Below are 25,113 nucleotides of genomic sequence, written 5' to 3' on the forward strand. Positions count from 1 at the left end.
GTTGCAATGGTAATTGTAATTTGTAACAGGATTAATCAATCAATGTCTATCTCCTACTTTGTAAGGTCTACTATTCAAGGAATATATCATGACTGTTCCATGTGTTTTAATAGCCCCAGAAGTATTCCAGAGCATCCACAGTAACTAACTGGATAAATATTTTTGACATGAATTTAACTAAAAATAATGATGGAGAGGTCAAACGTCAGAATATTACCTTCCGATTCTAGCAATATAATCAGTGCTCACGTACATTAGGGCTTATTAGGAGCATCTGTATTCAGTGTTTGCTAGTTGTCAGTGATAAATTACATGTTGTCTGCGTGTTTGTAGGTGAAGGGTTAATATAGGGTGATGGCAAGGGATAGGGTGGGGAAGGAGGACTCCATTCAATAGTAAAAAAAAAATGACAGAGGATTAGTGTAGACATCTAAGGCTTCTTAACTCTAATCTTTATACAATTTTGTTCGTGTTATCTCCAAAATTTATTTTTGTCTTAAAGTCACTCATTTTCACTAAACACTTTGAAAACACTGTGCTCAAAACTCATGCTAATTTTTGCAACTTCTGTTATAACTTCGGCGGAAACTGTCTATTCTCATGGGTAGGTGTTTACTTCTGTATAGTTTTGGCATCAGCTTATTTCAACCCAAAGGACTGAAAGGCCATATAACACAGCTAATTAACTCACTGATTCATAGCTTCTTGATGACTTATTTATTTTAAAGAAAACTAATTAAGCATTTCAGAAACACTGAAAATTACCTAGAATAGACTTAATAGTTCTTATTATGTGTCCAGTGCATGAGATAATTAAAGAGAAGTCATCGTGATACAATGGTTGAAGCTCCAGGTGGGCAGCCAGGAGGCGTGCATTTTGTTTAGTTTTGTCATTAACTAGTTGTTCTGCCTTGGGCAAGCCAGATACTTTTTCACCAAAATAAAAAGGGAGGTTGAAAGTGGCACACATTTTTCACCAAAAAGTGCAGTAAAGCAAATGACACATTCCACACATATGTTTCCAAAAAAATGCAAAGTTCTTATGCCAGTGTTTGGATTTTGCCCTTTGATAGCATGATTCTTTGCAGCAGGGATGTTTTTAATTGAAATAAGGAGAAATTCACTCAAGCCAATTTATATAATGGTATACCAGTATCTCATGAAACCCAAGTGTAGAAAATGTAGGTAAGCCTCAAGAGATACTGAGCACCATAAAGAAAAAAGTCTGACAGACGCATCCCAACTCATGGATTCAACTCATGGCTGAATTGCAGGTGTGGGATCACTGGACACAGTTGTTCACTGTTCTTCCTTAAACAATTTCTCATGCAGGACATTCAGTTTTCAGAAATCAACTACTGAATGAATATTTAAAGCACTTTGCGTTTTATATTGCCTTTAGAGCATACTTTGGTTTCAGTTTTTGTATTCTAGCATGATTTTAAATAATTCAAAAGAAGTCTATCAATTTGTGTAAACTCAGTGAACAATTCTAGGATTAGGGGCTACTGAAACTGCAGTCCAGAATTTCAGGTAGGAAAAGACTGAAGGACACAGATACAAAGCAAATTATCTTAGAACCTGTGGTGTCACGGGAAGGACAGAGACTAACAGAATGTTAGTGTGTCTGGAATAGAGCCAAGGAGCGTCAGCACAGTAACAAGGGGGGCTGGACAGGGCTGTAGGTACCAGATCACTCAGCGCCTTGGAAATCATGTGGACTTTCATCTTTATCGCTCCCACTAGGAGACAGTTCCAGTGGTCAAAGTGAGAGCTGAGGATAGTTTGAGTAATTTCTACTTGCAGCGGGGTTGGAGAAGAGAAGAGGAATCTAAAAGATTTATATCGTCACTGATAGCATCCACAAAACTGAGTGATGGTTTGGTGTTGGATGCCAACGAGAAAAAACGTTTCAAGCATGACTGTGATGGTTTTAAAAATGCTTAATCAAGCTGTTTGACCCTCCTCCCTTCATAGTGTGGAGCCTAATTTCCTTCCTCTTGAAGGTTGCCTTTACAAAGTAGCTTCCTGATGACATGGGAATTCCATAGTTTGGTCATAAAAGGCATTGAAAAGGCATTGCTACTTCCACTCAGCTCTCTTTTGGATCATGCAGTCTTCCCTTGGTCACTCAGGTAGCCACCTGTAAGAAAATGACAGCTTCTACTGATAGAATTCACCAATTTGCCAGTCATTTTACTGAGCCACCTTTGAAATCAGATTCTCTGCCCCCGTCAAGCCTTCACATGGCTGCAACCACCGCTGACATCATGACAGTGACCACATGAAAGACTCTGAGCTATTACACCTGCTTAAGCTGTTCCTGAATTTCTGACCCACAGAATCTTCGAGGCTAATCAATATTCCTTGTCGTTTTAAGCCACTAAATTTCAGTATAATGTGTTATGCAGCAGTAGTTAAGTAATGTGTTAACTCTTAGTTTTCTGGCTTGAGCAACTGTATGTACGGAAATATTCACTGATGTAGGACTGTGTGAAGAGGGGGACCAGATTCTGGAGTTATGATTATGGGTTCAATTTTGGACCTGTTGAATTAAAGAATGGTTTTCAAACACCTAAGAGAAGCTTATCTACTACAATAGGTTATCCGTATTGAGAAACACAAATTTGCAATGATATTTTACAGGTTGGTTCCTTTGAGAATTTTTCATAAGCATGCTGGAAGCTGAGGGCCGTCACTTGCCACTCCTTCCACCTAGAACAGCCTCCTCTAGGTCCTACTTTACTGTCCCCCGATCACCTTCAAGTCTTCAGTCAAATGACACCTTCTCAAAAAGTCTCACTGAATCACTCAGCTAAAAAATCTTCTCTTCTCACATTTTCTCTCTTCCCTTTCTGCTTTACTGTTATCTAAAATACTATTTTTTCACTTATTTATTTTGATCTTTTCCTCTACTAGAAGATAACTTCATAAAAGCAGGGATATTTGCTCATTTACAGCTGTATCCCCGAAACCTGGAACATTGATTGGCAAATAGATGTTACATAACTATTCTTGGAATAAGTGAATAAATGGCACTTGAAATATGTTATGAGACGGAGAGATAATATATATTTTTTAGACCAAGAAGAGTTGGAACTCAATAAACTTTCAATAGCTCATATGTTTTATTATTGTTATTCTCATAGAAGTCTTCAAGAAAGCGGGTTATGTTTCCCCAGTGATGCTCTCTGACAAAGTCAGTGATTCAACCCTTTCAACTTTAGTGTAGCTCCAGAGGGCAATAAAAGCACCCTTTATTTGATTTAGAACTCACTGTCTCTCCGGAATGTAGAGCACATGGAGTCTTTGTCTGGATGCTACTTTATATTTCCTCTGAGGAAAAGTGTCCTCCTGGAAAAGATCAGGTGAAAGTTATAGCAAAGGCTTCTGAAGTTTACAGTTCATGTTCTTTCTCCATTGAAACATTTCTGATAACTCATTGTTTTTAATCTGAGAAATTCAAAGTTGTTAATCAGGCATTTACAATCAGTAGGCTTAAAATTATAAACTTAAATCTGTACCTTTATACACATACATCATCACACTAATAGCTGTTTCGGTAAAACTAGGTTTCATTCCCCCAAAATGGCAACAAAAGCAGGTTTTTAAAAAATCTAAGAATAAACCAAAGAAATTCAAAATTCTTATGGAAGAGTAAAATGAGCAGATTGCCAAGATAAGGCAAAGAAGAGTATTTGTTTCTCAAGATTTTGTTTTATATGTAGAACATATATGTGTGTAAGTATATACATGTTATTTATATGTCTGTCTAGATACACGAATATATACACATTTATGCAGATTTCTACACTCGTCTGCAGATATACACACATGTACAAAGCACATGTTCCTGGGTTCATTTAGTTGTACATACCTGCCAAAAACCAGGTACTGAAGACTCTGGATGCAGTAGAGAAAAACACCAGGAAAGCCTCAGTGGCCAAGGAATGCACATTGAGGCAGAAGAGAGAGTAAACCAACAGATAAGTAATCAAGAAAATTAGATCTGGTGCAGTGACTGTGGAAAACAGTATGGAGATTTAATAGACTTACGATATGGCCCAGTCATCCCACTCCTGGGCATATATTCAGAAGGAACCCTACTTCAAAATGACACCTGCACCCCAATGTTCATAGCAGCACTATTTACAATAGCCATGACATGGAAACAGCCTAAATGTCCATCAACAGGTGACTGGATAAAGAAGATGTGGTATATTTATACAATGGAATACTATCGAGCCATAAAAACCGACAACATAACACCAATTGCAGCAACATGGATGCTCCCGGAGAATGTCATTCTAAGTGAAGTAAGCCAGAAAGAGAAGGAAAAATACCATATGAGATTGCTCATATGTGGAATCTAAAAACAAAAAAAAAAGAACATAAATACAAAATAGAAGCAGACTCACAGACATACAGTCAAGGGGAAGGGGGGTGGGAAGGGACAGAATGGGATTTCAAAATTTGTAGATACTGACAGGCATATGTAGAATAGATAAACAAGATTATACTGTACAGCACAGGGAAATATATACAAGATTTTGTGGTAGCTCACAGCAAAAAAAAAATGTGACAATGAATACATGTATGTTCATGTATAACTAAAAAATTGTGCTCTACACTGGAATTTGACACAACATTGTAAAATAACTATAACTCAATAAAAAAAAAGTTAAAAAAAAAAAAGAAAGAAAATTAGAGATTGTTCTATGTTCTCAGGAGAAAACAGCCAGGGTGATGAAATAGTAATTAAATGAGAGAGGCCATGATGGGTGGGATGGTCAGTGAAGACGCTCTGAGGAACGGAAATGGGAGCAGAGTGGGACCAGGGGAAAGGATGTCCTGGGCAGAGGGAGTAGCCACTTCAGACCAGTGGTGCCATAACAACCAACAATCTATTGGCAAATAGAACATAAGCTTGGCCAGCATGAAGGTAAACGAATTTCAGATGATTAAAGTTCTAACTATAAGTATGTCAATAATTAAATATTTTAAAATAGTTTAAGAGCAAGCACGTGTTTATTTCCTCTTTCTTGACCTTTTCTTTTTTTGACAATTCCACATTTTGTAGGGGGAGGTAATTAGGTTTATATATTTATTTTTAATGGCGGCACTGGGGATTGACCCCAGGAACTTATGCATGCTAGGCACACACTCCACCACTGAGCTACACCCTCCCCCTTATTTCCTCTTTCTTTCAACATTCATTAAACTAATATCAAATGACAAAAGAGGTAGAAACTTTAACTAAAGGACAACAGGAAGGTGATGTCAGCCAAACAGAGATTTCTACAGGTTCTGGAAGATGAAAAGAGAGGAAACAGTTGAGAGGTAGGTGGAGAGAGAGGGGTGGGAGACACTTTTCAGAAATGGATAACAGCACATTCTTCAAAGTAAATGAGCCCACTGAGTTCAAACAGAGAATTATGTTTAGACCTATTACTGTAAAACTGCCAAACATTAAGATTTAAGAGAAGATCCTGAAAGATTTTGAAAGAAAAAGGGAAACACAAAAGAATGAGACCAGACTGGCTTTAGGCTTATTTAAATGGGCATTAGTACAGGCTACAAGACAACCATCAGCATTCTGGGTGAAAACTGGTTTTATTCCATATTTTCAGTGCTGTATTCCAGTCAATCTATGAATGAAGGGAGAAGTAATGAAGCAAGCACAAATTCAAGGAATGGAATAGTCTACTTGCATAAATGCTCTCTTGGGAAAATCTTTGAGAAGATACTGCAGCAAAATGAGGAAGTAAACCAAGAAACAGAATCCTGGAAGGAGATGATACAACCTGGAAAGTAGTAACAAGATTTCCTCAAATCACATTTATGTGAAAGTCCTCAAAAAACAAACAATATTGTTTTGATCAAAAGAAGAGAGAAATCTAGGAAGCTCATTTTTCTGCAGAGAGCCAAAAGGCTTAGAATACATTGCACAGATAAAATGGTAGGATTAAACTTCAGGGGGATAAAATGAGTCTTTGAAGAAGCATTTGATATAAGTAAAGACAAAAGAAGAGAATTAGAAAATTGAGAGAAAACAAAATGTAGAACCATAATGATATAAGGATATATTCAGATGTGTAGAAATGGCCATCAGAAAAAGAAAAACACACATTTAAAAATGGTTGCTCTCTAGAGAAAACTCTAATTCAAAAAGATACATGCACCCCAATGTTCATAGCAGCACTATTTACAATAGCCAAGACATGGAAGCAACCTAAATGTCCATTGGCAGATGATTAAATAAAGAAGTTGTGGTATATACATGCAATGGAATATTATTCAGCCATAAAAAAGAACAAAATCATGCCATTTGCAGCAACATGGATGGACCTAGAGATTATCATACTAAGTGAAGTAAGTCAGAAAAAAAGACAAATACCATATGATATCACTTATATGTAGAATCTAAAATATGACACAAAGGAAACTATAAAATAGAAACAGACTCACAGACATAGAAAACAAACTTATGGCACAAAAGGAGAAAGAGGATGGGGGAAGAATAAATTCAGAGTTTGGGATTAGCAGATACAAGCTACTATATATAAAATAGATAAAAACAGCAAGGAAACTGTATAGCACAGGAAACTATATTCAATATCTTGTAATAATGTATATGAAAAAGAATATGAAAAAGAATATATACATATGTATAACTGAATCACTTTGCTGTACACTAAAAATTTTTTAAATCTAAAAATAAATTTTAAAAAATGGTTACTTTTAGGAAGGACACCTAAGTGCAAGGAAGATGAGACTGAGAAATACTATGAACAACATTAAAGCTCTTTGCATCATTTGATTTTTTTAATCCATATGCAAATTATACTTTGAAAAAAGAGACTACAGTCAGGGGTTTAAAATACACAGGAATCTGTTTAAAACTTGTCACAGACAGAGCAAGACAAAATGGAAAGGCTGATTTACTTTGTACCCACACTTACTCTTTTTCTTTATTAAATATTTATTGAAAATGCATAATATGCCAAGCATTGTCATGGGGGCTTTGAATTCAGCAATAAACAAAACAGGCCAAAATCCTGATCTCTGTGAGCTTACATTCTAGCATAAAGGGATGTAATTAACAAGTAATATAACAAGTTAGTAAGTTATATACTACTTTGAGAGAAAGGAAAATTTAGAGTTAAGCAAAAGATAATCAGAAGTGATAAGATATGGGGGCTTGTTAACATTTAAAGCAGAGTAGTTAGGGTAAGCTTCTCTGAGAACGGGACACTCCATCCAGATGTTGAAGGAGGTCAGGGAGTTGGCCCCCGGAGGATCTGAAGGAAGTGTATTTACTCCAGGCAGAGAGAGCAGCGAGTATAACAAAGGTCTAAGCCAGGGGTTCGCTTGATGGATTCACAGAACGAGAAGGGACTAGAGTGGAGCTAGCAGTTTCTTCCAGTGATAATTAGGAAGTAATTACATCAAACCAATGGGGGAAATGGTGATTAAAAATTATGTTTCTCTTCTGAATCTTGTTTGGCAAAACACCTCTTAGATCTTTAAAATATGCATAATGCTTGTTTAAAAACACATTCTCCAAATTTCATTTTAATCTATGTGCATTGTACCAAACATTTCATTAAAATACAGTAAAAAAAAATAAGGGGAAAAAAAGAACCTTAATCCCACCAGCCAGAAATGAGTGCTACAGAAATCATCCTTTCACTTGTTATTTCTAACTGAGCCATATTTACAAGGGAAACAATACAGCAGAAACACTACTGCTTTATTTTGAACTAATTGTTCTCACATCCGTGCTTACTAATAAAATGCATTTTTATAAATCCCCAGATCAATAAGATTTAGGGCAGAAAAGCATGATATTTTAAAGCACCAATCTCTGAGTCTCTGAACCTGAATAGAGATGCACACAGAATATTAAAGTTGAGTCATTCTAAGGTTTTTTTAACCTAAATAATACTGAACCAGCGGAGCAGTGAGTTATCCAGATTATGGTAGCTATTCCCTTTTGTGTGACTGCAAATGTTCATGTTAATGTCACCTCTCAATGGAATATGCTCTGACTTAAGCATATTTGAGTTATTGGACTATTTTCTCCTCATGATGCAGGAAGTCCTACATTTGCCTGATCCTTACATTCCTTTAGGGAGAGAGACATGGCACAGAGCGAAGAAGGGTTTCAAACAATAAAGCAAAAAGAAGTTTATAATTGGAAGTGGTAAGGAAAGGTAAATGCAGCAATGAGTATGATGTGGTTCAGACTCCCCCTGGTGAAAACTAAACTATCTATCAAGGTTTTTATTGGACTATATTCTTTTTAAAAATTAAAAGAGAGAAGAGCTGAGCAAGATGACAATCAGTGATGTCATCATCCTTAAAGCTAATACTCAGCTGCGTTTACTCCCTTCCCTCCTCTCCCCTCCTCTCCCTTCCTCTCCCCTCCTCTCCCCCGCCTCACCTCCATCCTTTCTCCCCTTTCTACCTTCCTTCTACTTCTGTGCTTAAACTATTTTGGGCAAAACATTTACAGTTTCCCAGGAAACAAAAGGATTGTAAAAGCCTCTGGATTTTAGAAGTTATTTCCTGTTCCCTTAAGAACATATGTTTCCCTTTAATCAAGCATAGCAAATCCATGGAGACAATGCTTTATAGGAAAAGACCAGCTATTTTCAAGATGCAAAAGAAAAGGGTCAGAGCTGCGAGCGTGCACGCCTACACTGGCAAACCTGGTGTTCACATGTAGAAATCCGAGAAGAGCAAAAAGTATGAAAGTAGGTCTCATTCTTGTATTTTCTGATGAAACTATTAATAAGAAAAATCTCACTGTGATTCTGATTGAATGAGTCACATTTCACCTTTTAAAGAGTGATGTGATTGTTTCTTTTTCTACTTTAGGAATTACAGTGCTCATTTGGAAAAATAAGCAGTTAATTCGAATTAGGTGGTGTGGGTTCTGCCTCTGGCTTTGCCACCTGAACAAGCATAGCCTGAATAAAACTCCTGTCCTGGGCTCCACTCCCCTCCTCTGCAGAGCGATGAGGGCTCCTGCTGCAGCGGGCTGGACTGACTCTTCCACCCGAACTGGGAATATAGGCTGCCCTGGTACCTGGGGTAATGAAGACTCGCCCTGCTCTGTGTTTTGTAACCGTTAAATCAGCCTAAACCTGCCTGCTTCGTTGTTCACCCTTATCTCGACTGACGACCTTGCCTCCTACTTCGAAGAGATAATAACTGAGCACTCCGATGCTGAATCACAAAATCGCAATTCCCTTCTCAGCCGCCTGCCACGTTCTGCCTCTATATTCCGCATCTGGCCCCAGAGAAAGACTTAAGACTCTTCTGGTTCAAAAGCTACCCTTCAACTACCCCTCTTCAAACTCTTCCTTTTCATCTTTCTAGTCAGTGACTTTGCCCCTTCGCCCCTGAACCCCTCTTGTCTCTTCCTAAGCATTTCCTAATCTGCCGACTTCTTTCTTCCAGATTATAAACAAGCTCAAATCTCCTTTCATTGTAAAAATAAAATTAAATAAACAAGAATTGTCTGTCTCAGCTGTGTCCACTGTTACTCCCTCTTGCAGTAGCCTCTTTAAGAAAGGAAATCTACTCTCAGGCTTAGTAAACAGTCTTATTGTTACCAGGGAAAGGGAGTGGGAGGGGGTAAATTTGCGAGTTTGGTATTTACAAATGTTAGCCACTATATATAGATTTTTTTTAAAGTTTCTTTTGTATAGCATGGGGAACTATGCTCAATATCTTGTAATGAACTTTAATGGAAAAAAATATTTTTGAAAAGGAAATCTATATGTATCCTTTTCTTTAACTCACCATTCAATATGATTAAAATATTTGAACACGTATCTTTGTACCAAAAGTGCACTTGAAAAATGTTACTAATAATCGTCCATATTTCTCTTTGTTTCTATGGCATTTGATATTATTATATTATTGATATTCTTTTATTTCCAAAACTTTCCTGTTTGGTTCTATGCCATACTCTGTGTTAGTTCTCCTTTTTCTCTTACCATACCACCTCCCCTCTTTTGTTTTTGCCATTACCTCTCCTGCCCATCCCTTAGACGCTGATGTTTTTTAAAAATAACAGTTGCTTTTCAAACCTGAATGTGCTTATCAATCATCTGCCGGGAGATAAGATGCAGATTCTGATTCAGTAAGTCTGCAGTGGGATTTGGTGTCTGCAGTTCTAACAACCACTCGAGTGAAGGTTATTCTGTTGCTTAAGGGACCACGTTTTGAGCAGCAGTGCCCCGGGCCGGGGAGGACTTTCTGACACCTGCAAGCCTGTGAATTCCAGGTGTGCGGTGTTAGCCACAGCTCAGCCCGCAGTATGTGAGATGGGGCAGCTAGAGCCTGGCTAGGTGGCTCTGTGAGTCGCTAAGCATGTCTGTTTACCCCAATGAGATGAAACATCCATGTGTGCTCAAGTATAAAAAAAAAAAAAAAACAGGAAAATCTTGCCCCAGAATTGTAGCCATCCAGCCTCATCTATTCCCAGCTCTCATACTCTCGCCTCTGTGTGAAGTTCCCATCAACTGGGCATCTCAGAGGCATTGCATTCACCGTATCTGGAACGCATGATACTTTTCCACACAGCCATTCCTCTTCTTCTGCGTTCCGTTCTTGTCATGGCACCGGTGTCCACCCAGTTACGAAAGGTGTAAATGTGAGGATTATCCTAGACTAGCTTCTCTTTTTCCTCCATGCTCACTTAGTGCGCAAGACTTTTTTGGTCATTTCTCATACCTGCTCCCTCCTCTCCATCCCAGGACATCTCCAGGATGTCCGGTTGTGTTTGTCACACCTCCTCTCCCTGAGGCCACTTTTAACCCTCCACACTGCCAGCATACTTTTTTCTACATTTCCATGTTACTTCTTTTGGGGGGGGGGGGGGCGGTTAAAATAGTTACACTTTATTGGTATATGCTGGGGTATTCTTACCATAAACATTTAACCATTTTGCTTGGATATAAGAAGCACAATGAGTTGGAGAAAAATAATCAATTTCCTTTTTCTCTTTAGAAAATTCAAGGTCATAGTCCCAAGTTATTTCTTTTTCTCTTAACATTAGGATTGAAAAAATAATAAAAGGAGGATAAAAATAAAAATAATGCCAAACACTGGAATTTAGAAAGATCAATCATGGTATCTATTGCTTAAACAATAGCAGGTCAGTGTTTAGAAGCATTTGGAAAGGTCCTAGGTTTTGTTCAGTGCTTGCACTAACTTGAGCTCACCTGCAAAAGTATCAGAGTGTTTCCTTTTTTCTGTATAATAATTTAGAAATTATTTAAATTATTAAAAAGAAAGATATATAACCCTGATTTTTAAAATTAATATTTAAAAAATAATTTTGACAAAAAGAAAAAAGTGGTATAGCTGGAACATTTTGAGAAACATTTTAAAATAGAAACTTCCTCTTGTTCGGGAAAGTTGTGTAAAAAATACGGCTTCTGTCCTCTCCAGCCTCGCCTCTCACCCGTCCCTGACATGTAACGTGGCTTCCGGACTCCTTGAACGTGTGGTTCCTACGTCTTTCATGCTGATTAGTGTATGTGTGTCTTTGCATGGATTATTGATTCTGCCCAGACCACGTTTGCATCTCACTTTGATGATTCAATTCAAGGACCACATCTGAAAAGCTGTCCTGCCCCGACCCCCACTCACAGTTACATGCCCTCCTGTGCACTTAATCTCATATTCTCGTTAAAGCAGTTCTCACACACACACACACACACACACACACTGTATTATTATTTCCCTGTATATCTGTCCTCTAGACATGTGCTCTCTAAACGTCTATAGTTGCCCATTCCAAAACTTTAAAAATATCTGAACATGCACTTCCAATAGATGTATACATTATTACATATATGTTTGCATGTAGGCTTATTAATAAATATATTCTTTGACAATAATTCATTCAGTTATATGAATAGTACTAATAATCCATATGTCAAATTCACCCAGGGCTTATTTTATTTTTTAGTTTTTATTTTTTCAAACATAGTGATCCAATATTTTTATAGGTTATACTCCATTTAAAGTTATTACGCAGTACTGGCTATCTCCCCTAAGCTGTGCATTCCGTCCTTGGATATGGTTCCTATTACTTCTTTAGTGATATTTCTGAAACACAATCTGATCATGCTCCTTTCCTACTAATAACAGTTCCCTTTTGCTTCAGTTAAAAGACTGAGTTCCATAGCGCTGAATGCAAAACATGATCTGGAACCTTTGGAGCTCCCATTAAAGGCACTTACAAAAAGCTAAATGTGCCACTTCCATTTGCGACAGAGTGGCCAGAACTTGGCCATGTGGACACACAAAGCTGCCAGGGAAACTGAGAAATCTTTAACTTCTTGGAAACGCCTTAAAGATAAGCCTCTTCCTCTTTTCTGATAGCTGGAAAGCAGTTGTGATGACCGGAAGCTGAGCATCTCTCTGGATCTCAGGGCAGAAATTCCCTGCTATGAATGGCAGCTCAAGAAGATAGTAAGAGTTACTGCTCTTATGTGCAGTGGTCTGCTCACTTCCATGTTTTTACTTTTTCCTTTCTTTCTTTCCTTTTTTTTTTTAAGAAAACCAAATCTTTCTTAAACCAATATTATTGTGCACTATCTGTCAATCACACATGAACCTAATCTGCACCAACACAGCAATAAAAGGCTAGCCTGTCCATCCCTTTTTCTTTGTTTGTTTGTTTGTTTTTCCTACCTCTCAGTACCTCTCACATCTACCACCATAATGGATTTTAGAAAAAAAAATAGTTTTTAGAATAAAGGCTACTGATATTAAGTGAAGTGAGAAATTATAGCTGTAATGCTGGGTACATATTTTCTACTAAAGAGAGATTAGCACATTTTTGGCTATGTTAGTCTTTTTTTTTCTAATTGTACTCTGCAGATGGAAACAGGTCTATGCATTACATTTTTAAAGTAACATATTCAGTACAATCACTCAGTGTGCAGAGAAGCCACCTCGCCCTTTAAAGACAGACCGAGACCTGACCCTGAGTCTTCTTTCTCCAAATTTCTTCTTGCTTTTTACATGTGCACACAAATGCACACCCAGGGAAGACAGAGGCAAGATCGTTAGCTTAGAAAACATCTAAAATAAACTAGTTCTTTCCTGTGGAAGGATAAATCTCATCATCTTTTTACTACTATATTTTCTGAGCTTGAATTTTCATATGCTCTAGAAATTTGAATTTTTTTCCATACCAATTAAGCTTTTCCAATGTATTTTTTTCTTTTTTGCTGTAAGTGGACATATCTGTTAACTGTACAAACACACACACAGAAGGTTATACCCTTGGCCTTTTGAAGTAGAGCAAAATTTTCAGTTCATGTATCATTATTTAGGAGGAAATATTTAGGCTACACATAAAAACTAATTCTCTACAATAATGTCAGGAGGCACCGACCGAGGTCCACAGCAGATTCCATGTTTTTGATAATATGTACCCTATTTAAGATCTGCAGGAAGAAAGAGAGACTCTCAGCTTCAGGGATTTAAAGGGAAAAAGGGATTTCACAATCTTTTAAAGGGTTTTAAGGTTGTTAGAAAGAATAACATAAAGCAGAAGGGTGACTTCTAATAGGCTTATCCATGCAATCCTCCATTACCTCTATTCTTCTCAATAAATAAAACAAGAAGCAAATTAAAAACATGGAAGTGTCCTTTCTTCTTACTAGGCTGTAGGTTACACTATACAACATGGGGGCTTTTAGTGTTTTAATAGACTAGATATCTCTTCTTAAATGGAAATGATTTAAGAACTGGTGGAAAATATTATTTAATACATATTAGAGTATTTTATTATTTTTTAACCACAAAGTAATGGATAGATTGTTTTTAAGGTTTTCATTAAGATTTTATTACGTACGTCATTCTTCTTTCCCTTGTCAGGACTCATTTGTTTATAAAATGATGGAAAGTCATACATCTTTTCTTTCCTTGGATTTTTGTTGTATTTAATCTACCAATAATGATGTTTCAGTCCTCAGATGTCTGATACACACAACAAAACACATTTAAATGATACAAATTAACAAATATATATATATAGTGACATCAACAAAACTAGTGAATACAGAGTAGCTTATCTGAACATTTTCTTTCATCATAACCAAGTGATTATGATGAAATATTTTGTTTGGAAATAGAGAAACCTATTATTTGAATTAACATTTGCTGATGTTTTCTAACAACCTACAATGGTCATAGATTTCCCCCGGGAAGTTAGTCCTAAAACAACATAAAGCATAAATTTATGAGAAAGGGAGGCCTGGAGGAGGGTGCCGCTGTCAGGCGTTACCATGGAGTTCGCAACACCCTCAGCTTCGCATGGAGACTGGCCCATTGTCTTTGCTAATGATGCCTTTCCTGTCAACCCTCTTTTCTCTTTCCTGCCCACTCACATTCCATCAACTGCTCACGGTCCATTTAAATTCCCTGCTTCACTGTAAAAAATTTATACTCCTTTCCATCCCCCAAAAGATGTTTCTTTTTCCCAATATTTCTAATTGTCCCTATTTTGGGCAGTTACTCATGACTACATTTTCAGTAACTGCCAGCAAAAGAGAAATCTTCATTCCACCCATCACCCTTTGTAAGAGTTTCTTGGGCCTAAAACGTTAAATGTATGTGAGTAAACAGATTAAAGACAAAAACAAATATTCTGTGATATCAATGGTTCTGAATTTATTTAGAGAATTGGAAACTTGTCAGTGATTCTGACCCCAGAACTGTGATGGGCGCCATAATAGAAATGTCAGTGTTATGCCTTGAGAATATGTATTATTTATTTGATTATTACTTAGGATGGTCAGTTAATTATGTCTTCTTTTTCCAGTGCAGAGATCTTACAAAAAGTAGATGATTAAAAATTATATATTGATTTAAAGATATATATATGTATTATATGTATGTATGTATATACATTTTATATACACATGTAATAGTTATTTGCTACCATTATTTTTATATTAAGTTCTATTTCCCTGATCCAGTGTTTAAAAGAAGCTATCACAACAGGAAAGCTCAGTCCTGCTTCATTTAGTAGACACGGGAATGGAGCCCACAAAGAAGCAAGTGAGACCTAGATAAGTAGCGAGTGAAAAGAAAAATGTAGCAGATTTTTTTCTGGAAATTTTCCTGTGAAAGAAAAGAGAGCTAACAGACAAGTGGGCAAATATATTACCACAGACAAATAAAATCGGGAATAAAGAAAAAAAATGAAGCACCGAATCTCCCACTAAATTTCCTCCTAAATGCTAGAAGCAGAGAAAGACAGCACAGTGGTTTATTTATGCCGAGAGAGAGTTACTGTCCATCTGCTTTTGGGAAAAATATGTTTCACTTCAGAAATTAGCAAGCCCTTTTAATGTGCCTGACACTCTTTCAAGCCCCAGAGATAGAAGTGGAAATATGCGACTGTCCCTGCCCTCCGGAACGTCACAGTTTGAAGACCATAGAGGCAGTGTTCAGGCCGTCACCACAGCCCTGGGACGTGCGCCATAACAAAGGGACCAGAGTCCTGGAAACACGGAGGAGGTGTCCTCGCCTGAACTTGGGGGAGACCAGAGGATTCCTCAAGAAGGTAGGGTTGAGTAGAAATCAGCCAGACAGATGGAAAACATATTTTCTCCCAGTCATTGGATGGCATTTGGTCATTTTTTTACGTTTCAAATTACTTATCCTCATCTTAAATATTGTATGGCCAACCTGACCCAAGTCAAACCAAAGCAAACCAAGTAACAAGGTGAACATTGTCTTTTGACAACTTGTTCACAGCCTACTGACCATTGATTATCACTCCTACTTCCTTTCCTGTGAGTGGCGTTTTTCTTCTTACTACAATCTTCTGCCAATCAGTTTTTATTTTTAATAGTAACATCACTCAGCTTTTTATGCCTACCCTTCACTCCTGAATTGGAGACGATCCAGAACTAACCCTGGTACTGTTGACACCCTAACTGTAACAACTATCAACTTAACTTGAGAAAGGAAGATGAACTTTTTCACTTACCTAACACCAAAAGCAAAAGAAAGTCAAGAGAGTCTAAATCACAGAAAAATAATCGGTAAATGGTATTAACTCCAAGATTTTTTTTTAAAGATAGTTTCATGAAATTATGAAAGTTACTGAACTAATGATGTCAGTAGGGGCAGCAGTGATTTGAAGTTTACTGATGGAAGCCTAGTGGCTCATGGGAACCTTACGTATTTATGGGAAAAGATGTTGCTAAAGTTCCCTAATGCTTTTAGGATCAAATTATCTTGAAGGGTGTCAAGAGATAAATGATGCCAACCATCTCTTTACTTTATAGAGCTGCAAAACCCTAATAAAATCCTAAACAAGTGAATACTTCCTTTATTGCTTTATTTCTAGGTCATGTTTTATCCTTTACCCCAAAGGATAAAACTATACAACTCTAGTCTAAGAAGCATCATGAAAAGTAGTGCCCTTCATACCATGCATTCTCACCCGAGACACTGGCACCCTGAGGAGGGTGGGCAGAAGTTTTATCTTGGGGGTGAAAAATCTTATTGTTCTTGTATATAAAGCACAGATCTATATCATCTGTAACTGTCTATATACTAACATGAGCAAATTTACATCATACTGTGATACTACAATTTCATTTGGGCAATTAAAAAAAAGGCTAAAAATATCTTTTAAAGTCTCCTTAGGAGGCAGTGATGGGGGAAAAAGGCTGAGGAATAATGCATTATACAACACGAATTTCAATTTCTCATGGAGAAAAACAGGAAGTCCATGAATTTTCCCCTAGATGCTGCCAATTTACATCTGTTTTACAACCTCTTCTCTGAGCAGGTAACATCTTCTAAGAAGATTTATTTGACTTTATACCTTTTATGTGGTCTTGAACACAAGACTCCCTTTTCACTCCAAGTAAAATAAACTTAAATAGAATTCGGGTCGGAAGCCATAAATAGACAGAGCTGGTAGGCGGGCAAATGTCATCTCAGGGCTTTCTTGTTGTTTATTGAGCATCTACTCCGTGCAGAACATTGAATTAAATATTGTGGAGGTAAAACAAAGATCAGAAACAGTCCTATCCTCGTGGGACTTACAATTAACACACATTAAAGGGGACGGTGCATGCCCCCCCCTTCAGTAGTATATTATTGAAAGTCGAGACTCTGTTTCTCTGGTGCTTTACACACTGCCTGGAACGCAGTCATTGCTCCATGGATTTTTATAAATTTATGAAGAGATTCAGGTAGAATGCTCCAGGCACTCTGAAACTGGAAATTTCAAGCTTCATGCTTGGAGCAATCACATGGAAAAAGTGATCAATTCAAATCATGTCTCAAAAAAAGCCACACTTTCCACAGGCAGGAGGATTGTTTTACGTGGAGAGGCAAGCATTAAAAAAAAAAAAAAAAGAAAGAAAGAAAGAAAGAAAGAAAGAAAGAAAGAAAAGAAAAAATGCAGAAACAAATATTTGGAGTTCGGGGAGGGACACATATGGCAAAGAGAAGTGTCCTATGGCCAGGAGAAAATAGAATGGTATTTTAGTTTTTGCTCATTAAAATTGTTTGATAAATATTTGCCTTCTGGGGTAAGAGGTCCTTATCATTGAAAATTTTAGTTTACATAGTTGACAACCTGTTAGAGAGATTTTTGAGAGATTTCAAGTTCAGGTGGGATGTTGTTACCTCTAATGTAATCAGTTACCTCTAATGTAAGCCTAACCATCTTATGTTGGCAATGTTTGTACAATTGTATCAGAAATATCTCAAGGTCTACAATTCCTAACTGGTTATTTTTGTCTGTATGCAAATTTTGTGTGCACTCCTAGGGAATCCTTCTCTTGCACTGAAAGTTATTCCATTCAATAAGCTATTTCCAGAGGATGTTAATAACCTTTCCATTTCATGCTATTCCTAATTGTACCTCTGTTTCTGTGCAGTAAACTGGCTAAGAGGTACCGGTATTACTTCCCCCTAAAAGTGTCTCTAGTATGGAGATTTTGGAAGAATTTCAGAAATGCACTACGGCACAGCTGCTTATTCTTTGCTATTGTTTCCTATTCCGACAATATCTGAGGATTTCAAACTCTGTTTCCTTAAAATATGTGTGGTTGCCATGCAGTTGTTAGAATAGCTTCATTTTCTGTGGCTAAACAGCTCATTCTATTCACCCAGTTTTTTCTTTTTTTTCCTTTTCCTTTTTTCTTTAAATTTTATTTTATTGAGTTATAGTCGGTTTCCAATGGTGTGTCAATTTCCAGTGTAGAACACAATGTTTCAGTTATACACGAACATACATATGTTCATTGTCGCATACTTTTTCACCGTGAGCTACACTTTCTGTTTGTTGCTAAACAGTTGGTCCTGTCTGACAATTCCTGCCTTCACTCCAGAACCAGTTCTCTGAAGGTGACTCACTGTGTCTCTTCCTGACACATTCTTCCAAGCAAGACAAAGCTACAGCTTTCTCCTGGTGGAGAAAGACAAACCATCCATGTTTCAACATGGACATCTGTATACACATGAGTTCACTTTCAATGAGCCCAGATATAAGGATAATCATAAGGAAAAGGGTAAGAGGCAGGTTTGGTGAGAAAATCAAGGTGGCTCCACTCTATATATTTCATGAAATAAGGAACAGTAAAAGATGTCTCTTCTTCAAAATAATTCCCTACAAATCTTCTGAGAAAACTTAAGTGGGCAAAATAAATCATCTGCAATTGTGGACTAGTTGAAATTAGAGCATTTGAAGGTTCCATTAAAAAGTAATAGAAAGAAAGATACATGCTATCGAGATGAGTTGAAATTCGATTCGTTGAAAGTAGAGCATTTGGAGGTTCTATAGAAAAGTGATAGAAAGATATATGCTATTGATAAGAGCAGGTCCATGGGCTCGATGATGAATCTATGACTTGTCACTTGGTTATCCATCTCACTTGCACAGTTTAGCTCAGGGTTCTCTGAGTGCTTCTTCTCTGCACCCTGCTCTAAAGTGCTCTACCTTCACTACACATAAATACTTTCTCTCTTCTTTCTTCTTTGCACACAATATGATCACCTGCATAGCACTTTAACTGTTAAATCTACAGTCCAAGCATTGTCTCTGCGTTCTCAGCTGACAGCAGGTTGCCCAGATCTCCTGCTAGCATCTCAGACCCAAAACACCCAAAACCAAGTTCACTGCCTCTTTTCTTCCAACGATCCAAATCCTCCACCTGATTTTCTTTCTTTAAAGAGTTTTATCACTGTTGTCTACGTAGTTTTTACTATTACTAATGATTATTAGCAATGTTATGATTAATTGTAATTTTGAGGTAAATTCTACCCCTGAAAGAGAGAGATTTATAGAGATATTTGAACCAAGTCACAAGACCACTCACAAAATGATAACTATCCAGTTATAATTAACTTATTTGCTTCTAAACTTTATATTCCATTGTGAAAGAAAGTTGGAACTCCTTCATATTCCTGCAGGTTTATTATTGTAGCCAGCTCATCAGTTGTTCGTAGTAGAATGATTTTGAACCATAATTGGAAATGTTTCAACTGAATTTGATTATCACCATTCCCTAAGCATACTATAGGCCAAAATCATTCCTTTTGCATAGAATATTTTCTTTATATCTCATTTCTGCCCATTGGACAAGCATCTTACAAGATCCAGCACAAGTATCAAGCCTCTGGGTAGCTTCTATATCCCACATTCCTTAAAACATTACTGTTTTTGTCTTTCTTTTGTCAGTAGGCCCTTTGTATTTTCTTCCTTGCTAGACTCTGTGTTCCATAATGAGAAAGGTGATAAATTTCCCAGTCATCCATAGCCAAACTGCACCTAGCATAACCACATGTGCACAGAATTTGGTGAAGAAATCTTGTTGACTTGCTTAACATTACACATTAAGCACACATTTTGTGATTGACCTGCCTCAGTACATAGCTGTGTGGTCCAGGGAGAGAAAAATTATATACAAGAGGAAAGAATTTACAAGCTGTTTTCTGAATCTGCAGGGTAAACTGCTTAAGGCATTGAGTAGAGAACTGGGCCACAATCATTCTACAGGAGAATGTATGATTATTTATAGATACAAAGGGAAGAAGCACATATTATGTGTAGCATAACTTGAAACCACTATATCGAATCCTGCGACAGTATCTACATACAAGGAAGTATAATAGTAGAAGTTTATTCCTTGAAGCACATTTTTCTTCAATATCTTATATAAGAAAATAGACCCAACATTAAAAAGAATTTTCCCCATCCTCTAAAACATACCAAAAGCAAAAAAACAAGAAACTCTATGCCAAATGTTTTTCTTAGGCTTTGACCTAAACCAAGAGAACATTTTCTTTGTGATTATCATAAAGTCTGAAATTCACACATTCAGTGTTTGACACAATGTACCATAATTTATTCAAATAGCAAGTCTGTGTTGGTGTCAAACCATAAAAATGAAAAACAAAATTGTATGTTATGAAAATAATTAATTTAGACAAAAAATTTTTTGGCAGTTGTCCTGCTTTTGGAATTTGCTCTGCAAGCTATTTGTTTTCATCACTTATTTACATTACAAAGAAAGCTGAGCACTGGTGTTTTGTCCTTTATTTTATTAATACGAGAACTAGCATTCAAGAGCCACAGAGAAATTTTTTTTCAAAAAACAGCAATATCTGAGCAAAATGTGAAAATTTTAGAAACTTCACTACTAGGAAATTTAGATTTCTTATGTCTGTTTCTCCCTTGTTTTTGTTAAAAGAATTAGCCTTTTTAATAAGTCCCCTTAAAATACATTTCTAATACCTAATATATATTCTGATAATGAATACTCCTAATTATATTATGGTAGTAAATATTTCTGTTCTGCTGTTTTTGCCTTAACAAAACTCATCTCCTAAAATGCAGAAATTATGCCGAGATAAAAACTAAAATATCATCTGTAGGTTTGCAATAATAGTCTAAGAAACTGTGATAAAACTTGATAATAATACTGCATTGATCAAATTTTGTACCAGTAGTAGCAACAGGAACTCATATACTGCTGATAGGAATGTAAAGAGGTACAATTACTTTGGAAAACGTGAGATGTCTACTAAAGCTAAACAAACTCATATCCACACTATGATCCAGCAATCCCTCTACTGGAGAAACTCTTGGATCCAACTCATATTGTCCCCAAAATGCATATATTCACAAACAAAAAAAGGTATACTCAAAGCTGTTCATAGTAGCACTAGCCAAAACCTAAAAAATAAAAAATACTCAAATATTCCTCAATAGGACAATGGCTAAATTGTGATGTCTTTATGTAATGGAATACCATACAGCAATGAGAATAAAAAAAGTTATCACAACATGGGTAAATCATATAATCCTCATAAAAATAAAGCAGACTCAAATAAGTATTTATACAAAGTTCAATGTTAGGGAAAAAAGCATATTTATTGTTCTGTAAGTCAGGATAGTGATTATCTTTGGGCAAAGTAGTGCCTGGGAAAGGATTTGGTGGTGAGAGGGAGCAGGGTGAATGCTTCCATGATACTGATAATTCTACTTCTTGGTCCGTGGTCTCTGTGCATTGGGTGTGTTACTTTTGTGAAACTTTATATGGAACCTTGTTATTTGTGCACTTTTCTGTGTGCATCTCAATAAAGTGTTTTTAAAATGTTAAACCTATAGGAAAAAAACCACTCTATTAGTACATTATTTAATTATAAATTTCTATGGTTTCTGGTTGTTCTTGCATCTGAACTGCCCTGGAAATAATATGTTTAAATTAAAAAAAAAATTTATAAATTAAAAAATACTTTTTTGACTTTGTTTTTTCCTCTACATATTTCCTGTTTTTGCTCAATACGTCATGAATGCACTTAGTGAATAAAGAATAGTCTCAATAAAGAAACTGTATTTTACAAAATATTTCCAGCAGAGGGAGTTTCACTTTCTAAAGGAAATTTCTATAGGAAATTTTCTTTCAAGGGTTATCACTGAAAATAAAAATATTTAATTTTTTTTACAAATGATTAAAGTTTTTCATAGAGTGAAAGACTTTCATCTAAGACTAGTCTAAGAAGAAATTTTTATTCAATTTGTGAAAAAAAAGCTTGATTACGAATATCTATATCACATAAACTTCTACATTGGGTATGTCTTCTTCAAGGGATTACATTTTGGGGCTATTTGTTAAAAGAATTTTAAACTAAATTATTTTATGGTAATGAAGATAAATTCTTATAATCATAATTATGAATTTGAAATACAATTTTTGTGAATTTCAATAAAACTAGACAAGAACAGGAAAATATAGTGATGAAGATTATATATCTAAGAATATATTATAACAAATATTATGGCGAATTGGCATTATACAAATTTGACCTCATCAGTCAAAACATTTTAGTTATTGCCATTAAACTTCCTAAATCTAAATATCTCGGAAGTAAGCTATTCCAATTTCTTTGAAAAAATAAACATGCATACTATCATCTAAGATACTAAGAAATAATTATAGTAGAAGGATTAATTTATCTTACAACATAATTTTTTTACCCTTTCCATGAAAGTTACAAAAATGTAAAAGCTCTACACTCTACTACATATAAAATTTGTGATAACTGTAAAGTTACAAAAATTTACTGTCATATTAAGCATTTTTCACTGAAAATATTCTTATTTGCAATGGTGCAACCCCTTACTTCAGGAAAAGTTAATAATTTCAGAAATACAATAACCTTCACAACTAGTTCCTGTTACTAAAGGTCGTTTTTCTGGGATATGTTACGTTTTTCTGAAGTGCCCAAAGATGAAAAATTGACATAGCAACTCAGCAAAGAATATTTACATACTTCAAATGGAAATCAGTATACACATAACTTGATTCCTCTAATTATTTGATTTCAATCTTCTTGAAAAGCTTGTGAGCCATAAAATGTAAATTCTAAGGTAATTATAACAGTAAAGTAATATTTATATTGGTAGTCCAGAAATCTACATGAGCAGTGTCTTGCTTATACTTTGTTTGTTTAAGAATGGGAGTTAAATTACCTGATCTTTTGCTTAGGCTCTCTTCTCCTCTTTTAATTAAAAAGAAAAAGAAAGGAAGCCTACCAAATATGACTGGACATGATAAGAAAATGACAAGTCATAGAACAATGTTACTGTTCAATAGGTTTCTTATTACTTTCTCGAAGACGATTATTCTCGACATAGAACATACCTGGTGATTTATTTATGATTTTGCCTCCATGAACTAAGCTCTTTAGAAAATAGTACTTGCAAGGCCTTCACGATTTTATTCATTTAAACTTAACCTCTGGATATATCAACACTGTTCAGAATTTCTCTGATCACTAAATGCTTATGGTCTGGAATTTTTTTTTCCTTTTAAAAAATTAGTAATGTTATATTTCTAATTACTAGATGTTTTGTAACTTAGTAATTTTTTATTACTAAATTTTTTTAACTTTCTGGGAGTGACATTCAGAATTTAGCATTCATTTAGAAAAAGGAAACTCTAAAAGCAATCTGAGAAGGAAAACCTAGGCTTTGGAAATAACATTTCTAGGGTAATCTCAGCTGCAAATAAGATGTCGGTTACTAAAATACACTAATTAGTGAAAATAGAGCAAAGTTACACGTTTTCTAGGTCTCAAGAGACAGACTGCTAGGTACTTTTAGACAGAAAACACGATTTAAGGGATACTTTCAACAAGTCATTCTTGGTTTCATCGATAACAAGTGGTTTCAAGGCTTGAATGAGTTCTCCAACTGTAATACACAAGTGGACTCACCTGAGTAACAGCGCTGCTTCCCAGAAGTAAAATCCCGAAACTAATGTCCGAAAGTGTCTCACGTAGGCCATGATACGGAGAGATGTATTCACAGTTCTGAAATTAGTCTTATCCAAGGCATGGGAAAGGAAGGAGAGAGCCAGGAACGAGAGTGCGCGGTCTAACTCCGCGCGGGGTTGGCGGAGACAGACGCCGGCAACGCTTCAGCACCTGAGACAGCTCCCCGCGGGCCGAGGGGACCCTCTCTTTCCAAAGCTCGAAATTCCCGTTCGACCCCTTCTCCGAGCATTGAGCAGAAGGGACAGTCACGGGATGACAAGTGTGCAGGTGACTGGCACAGTGAGAGCGGAATAATGGGTGAGATGAGTGCCTAGGCTCTGGGCAGCGGTTCACCGGAGCTCCAGCGGCAAAGGAAGAATGCTTGTCCTTTCCCGACTCGGACCCACGACTGGAGAGAGAACAGCAACAGCCGGAACGGGAATGCGTCTGCACCTGCTTCAAGCGCCGCCCTCCCGAACCCCACTTTCCACCTTTGGGTAAACCCCAAGCTTCCAGCGCGGCAAAGGGAAGCGGGGCGGGGCCCGCCGACAGCGTCTCGTCCGCCAATCACGACCGCACAGCGGGGCAGAGTGACAGGCCACTCACGACGGTAGGCGGTGCTTAGCTCACCAGGCTTTTTTTTAAAAAAAAAAAAAAAAAAAAAAAGGCAGTAAGTGGTGCAGAACCTTAACCGCGACTGGAGGGAATTGGGGGAAGGAACCCTTGGGGCTAAGAATCGGGGGAGAAAGTGGCACTTACGGATTAGGTAGCAGGATCGCGCTTGAGTCACCCTCCATTTCTCCCTTACGGGAAAAGGCGCAATTTAGTAACGAAAGATCTCTTTGGATGTGACCCTGTCTCTTTGACCTTACATCGAAATGCCAAGAGTGAACAGTAAACCCAGACCCTTGGAAAGGGCCGGGGAAGAGCAGAGAATGTAGTGCTGAGCACCAGCGGAACAGGAGAATCAGTTGCTTCTAGAATCCTCTCACAACCCTGGCCAGCTTCTGGCCGGGAATCACAGTTGACTAGAGAAAGTCGAGTTCCCTTCAGTCATAATAAGGGTTCTAAAATGCTAGAGGTGGGAAATCTAAAGAGACGGCTACTAGAGGCACAACACTACTCACCATTTGTCATACACGTTTTCCATATTTAACAGTAATTTCAAGTGAGGACAGCTAGGTCACAGCGTACATCTCTTCTTCTGTCTTCCATCTCTCTCTCTCCCTGCTTCCAGACCATGACCGTTTATATACCGACATGGATTGGAAGACTAGAAAG

At 36.9% G+C, this 25,113-nt stretch overlaps 1 protein-coding gene across 2 annotated transcripts in view; it reads right to left on the bottom strand.

The window, feature by feature from the left end:
- GLRA3 (glycine receptor alpha 3) overlaps nt 1-24,858 on the bottom strand; it is a 139,784-nt gene extending 114,926 nt beyond the window's left edge. For both annotated transcript variants that reach the window (XM_032470877.1, XM_032470876.1), the window contains exon 1: nt 23,794-24,858. In XM_032470877.1, coding sequence (XP_032326768.1) covers nt 23,794-23,864 — 71 coding nt within the window. In that variant the 5' untranslated portion in view covers nt 23,865-24,858. The remainder of the gene's footprint in view (nt 1-23,793) is intronic.
- Between the last annotated feature and the right edge of the window lie 255 nt (nt 24,859-25,113).

The sequence above is a fragment of the Camelus ferus genome, chromosome 31 (assembly GCF_009834535.1).
Source record: "Camelus ferus isolate YT-003-E chromosome 31, BCGSAC_Cfer_1.0, whole genome shotgun sequence".
Lineage (NCBI taxonomy): Eukaryota > Metazoa > Chordata > Mammalia > Artiodactyla > Camelidae > Camelus > Camelus ferus.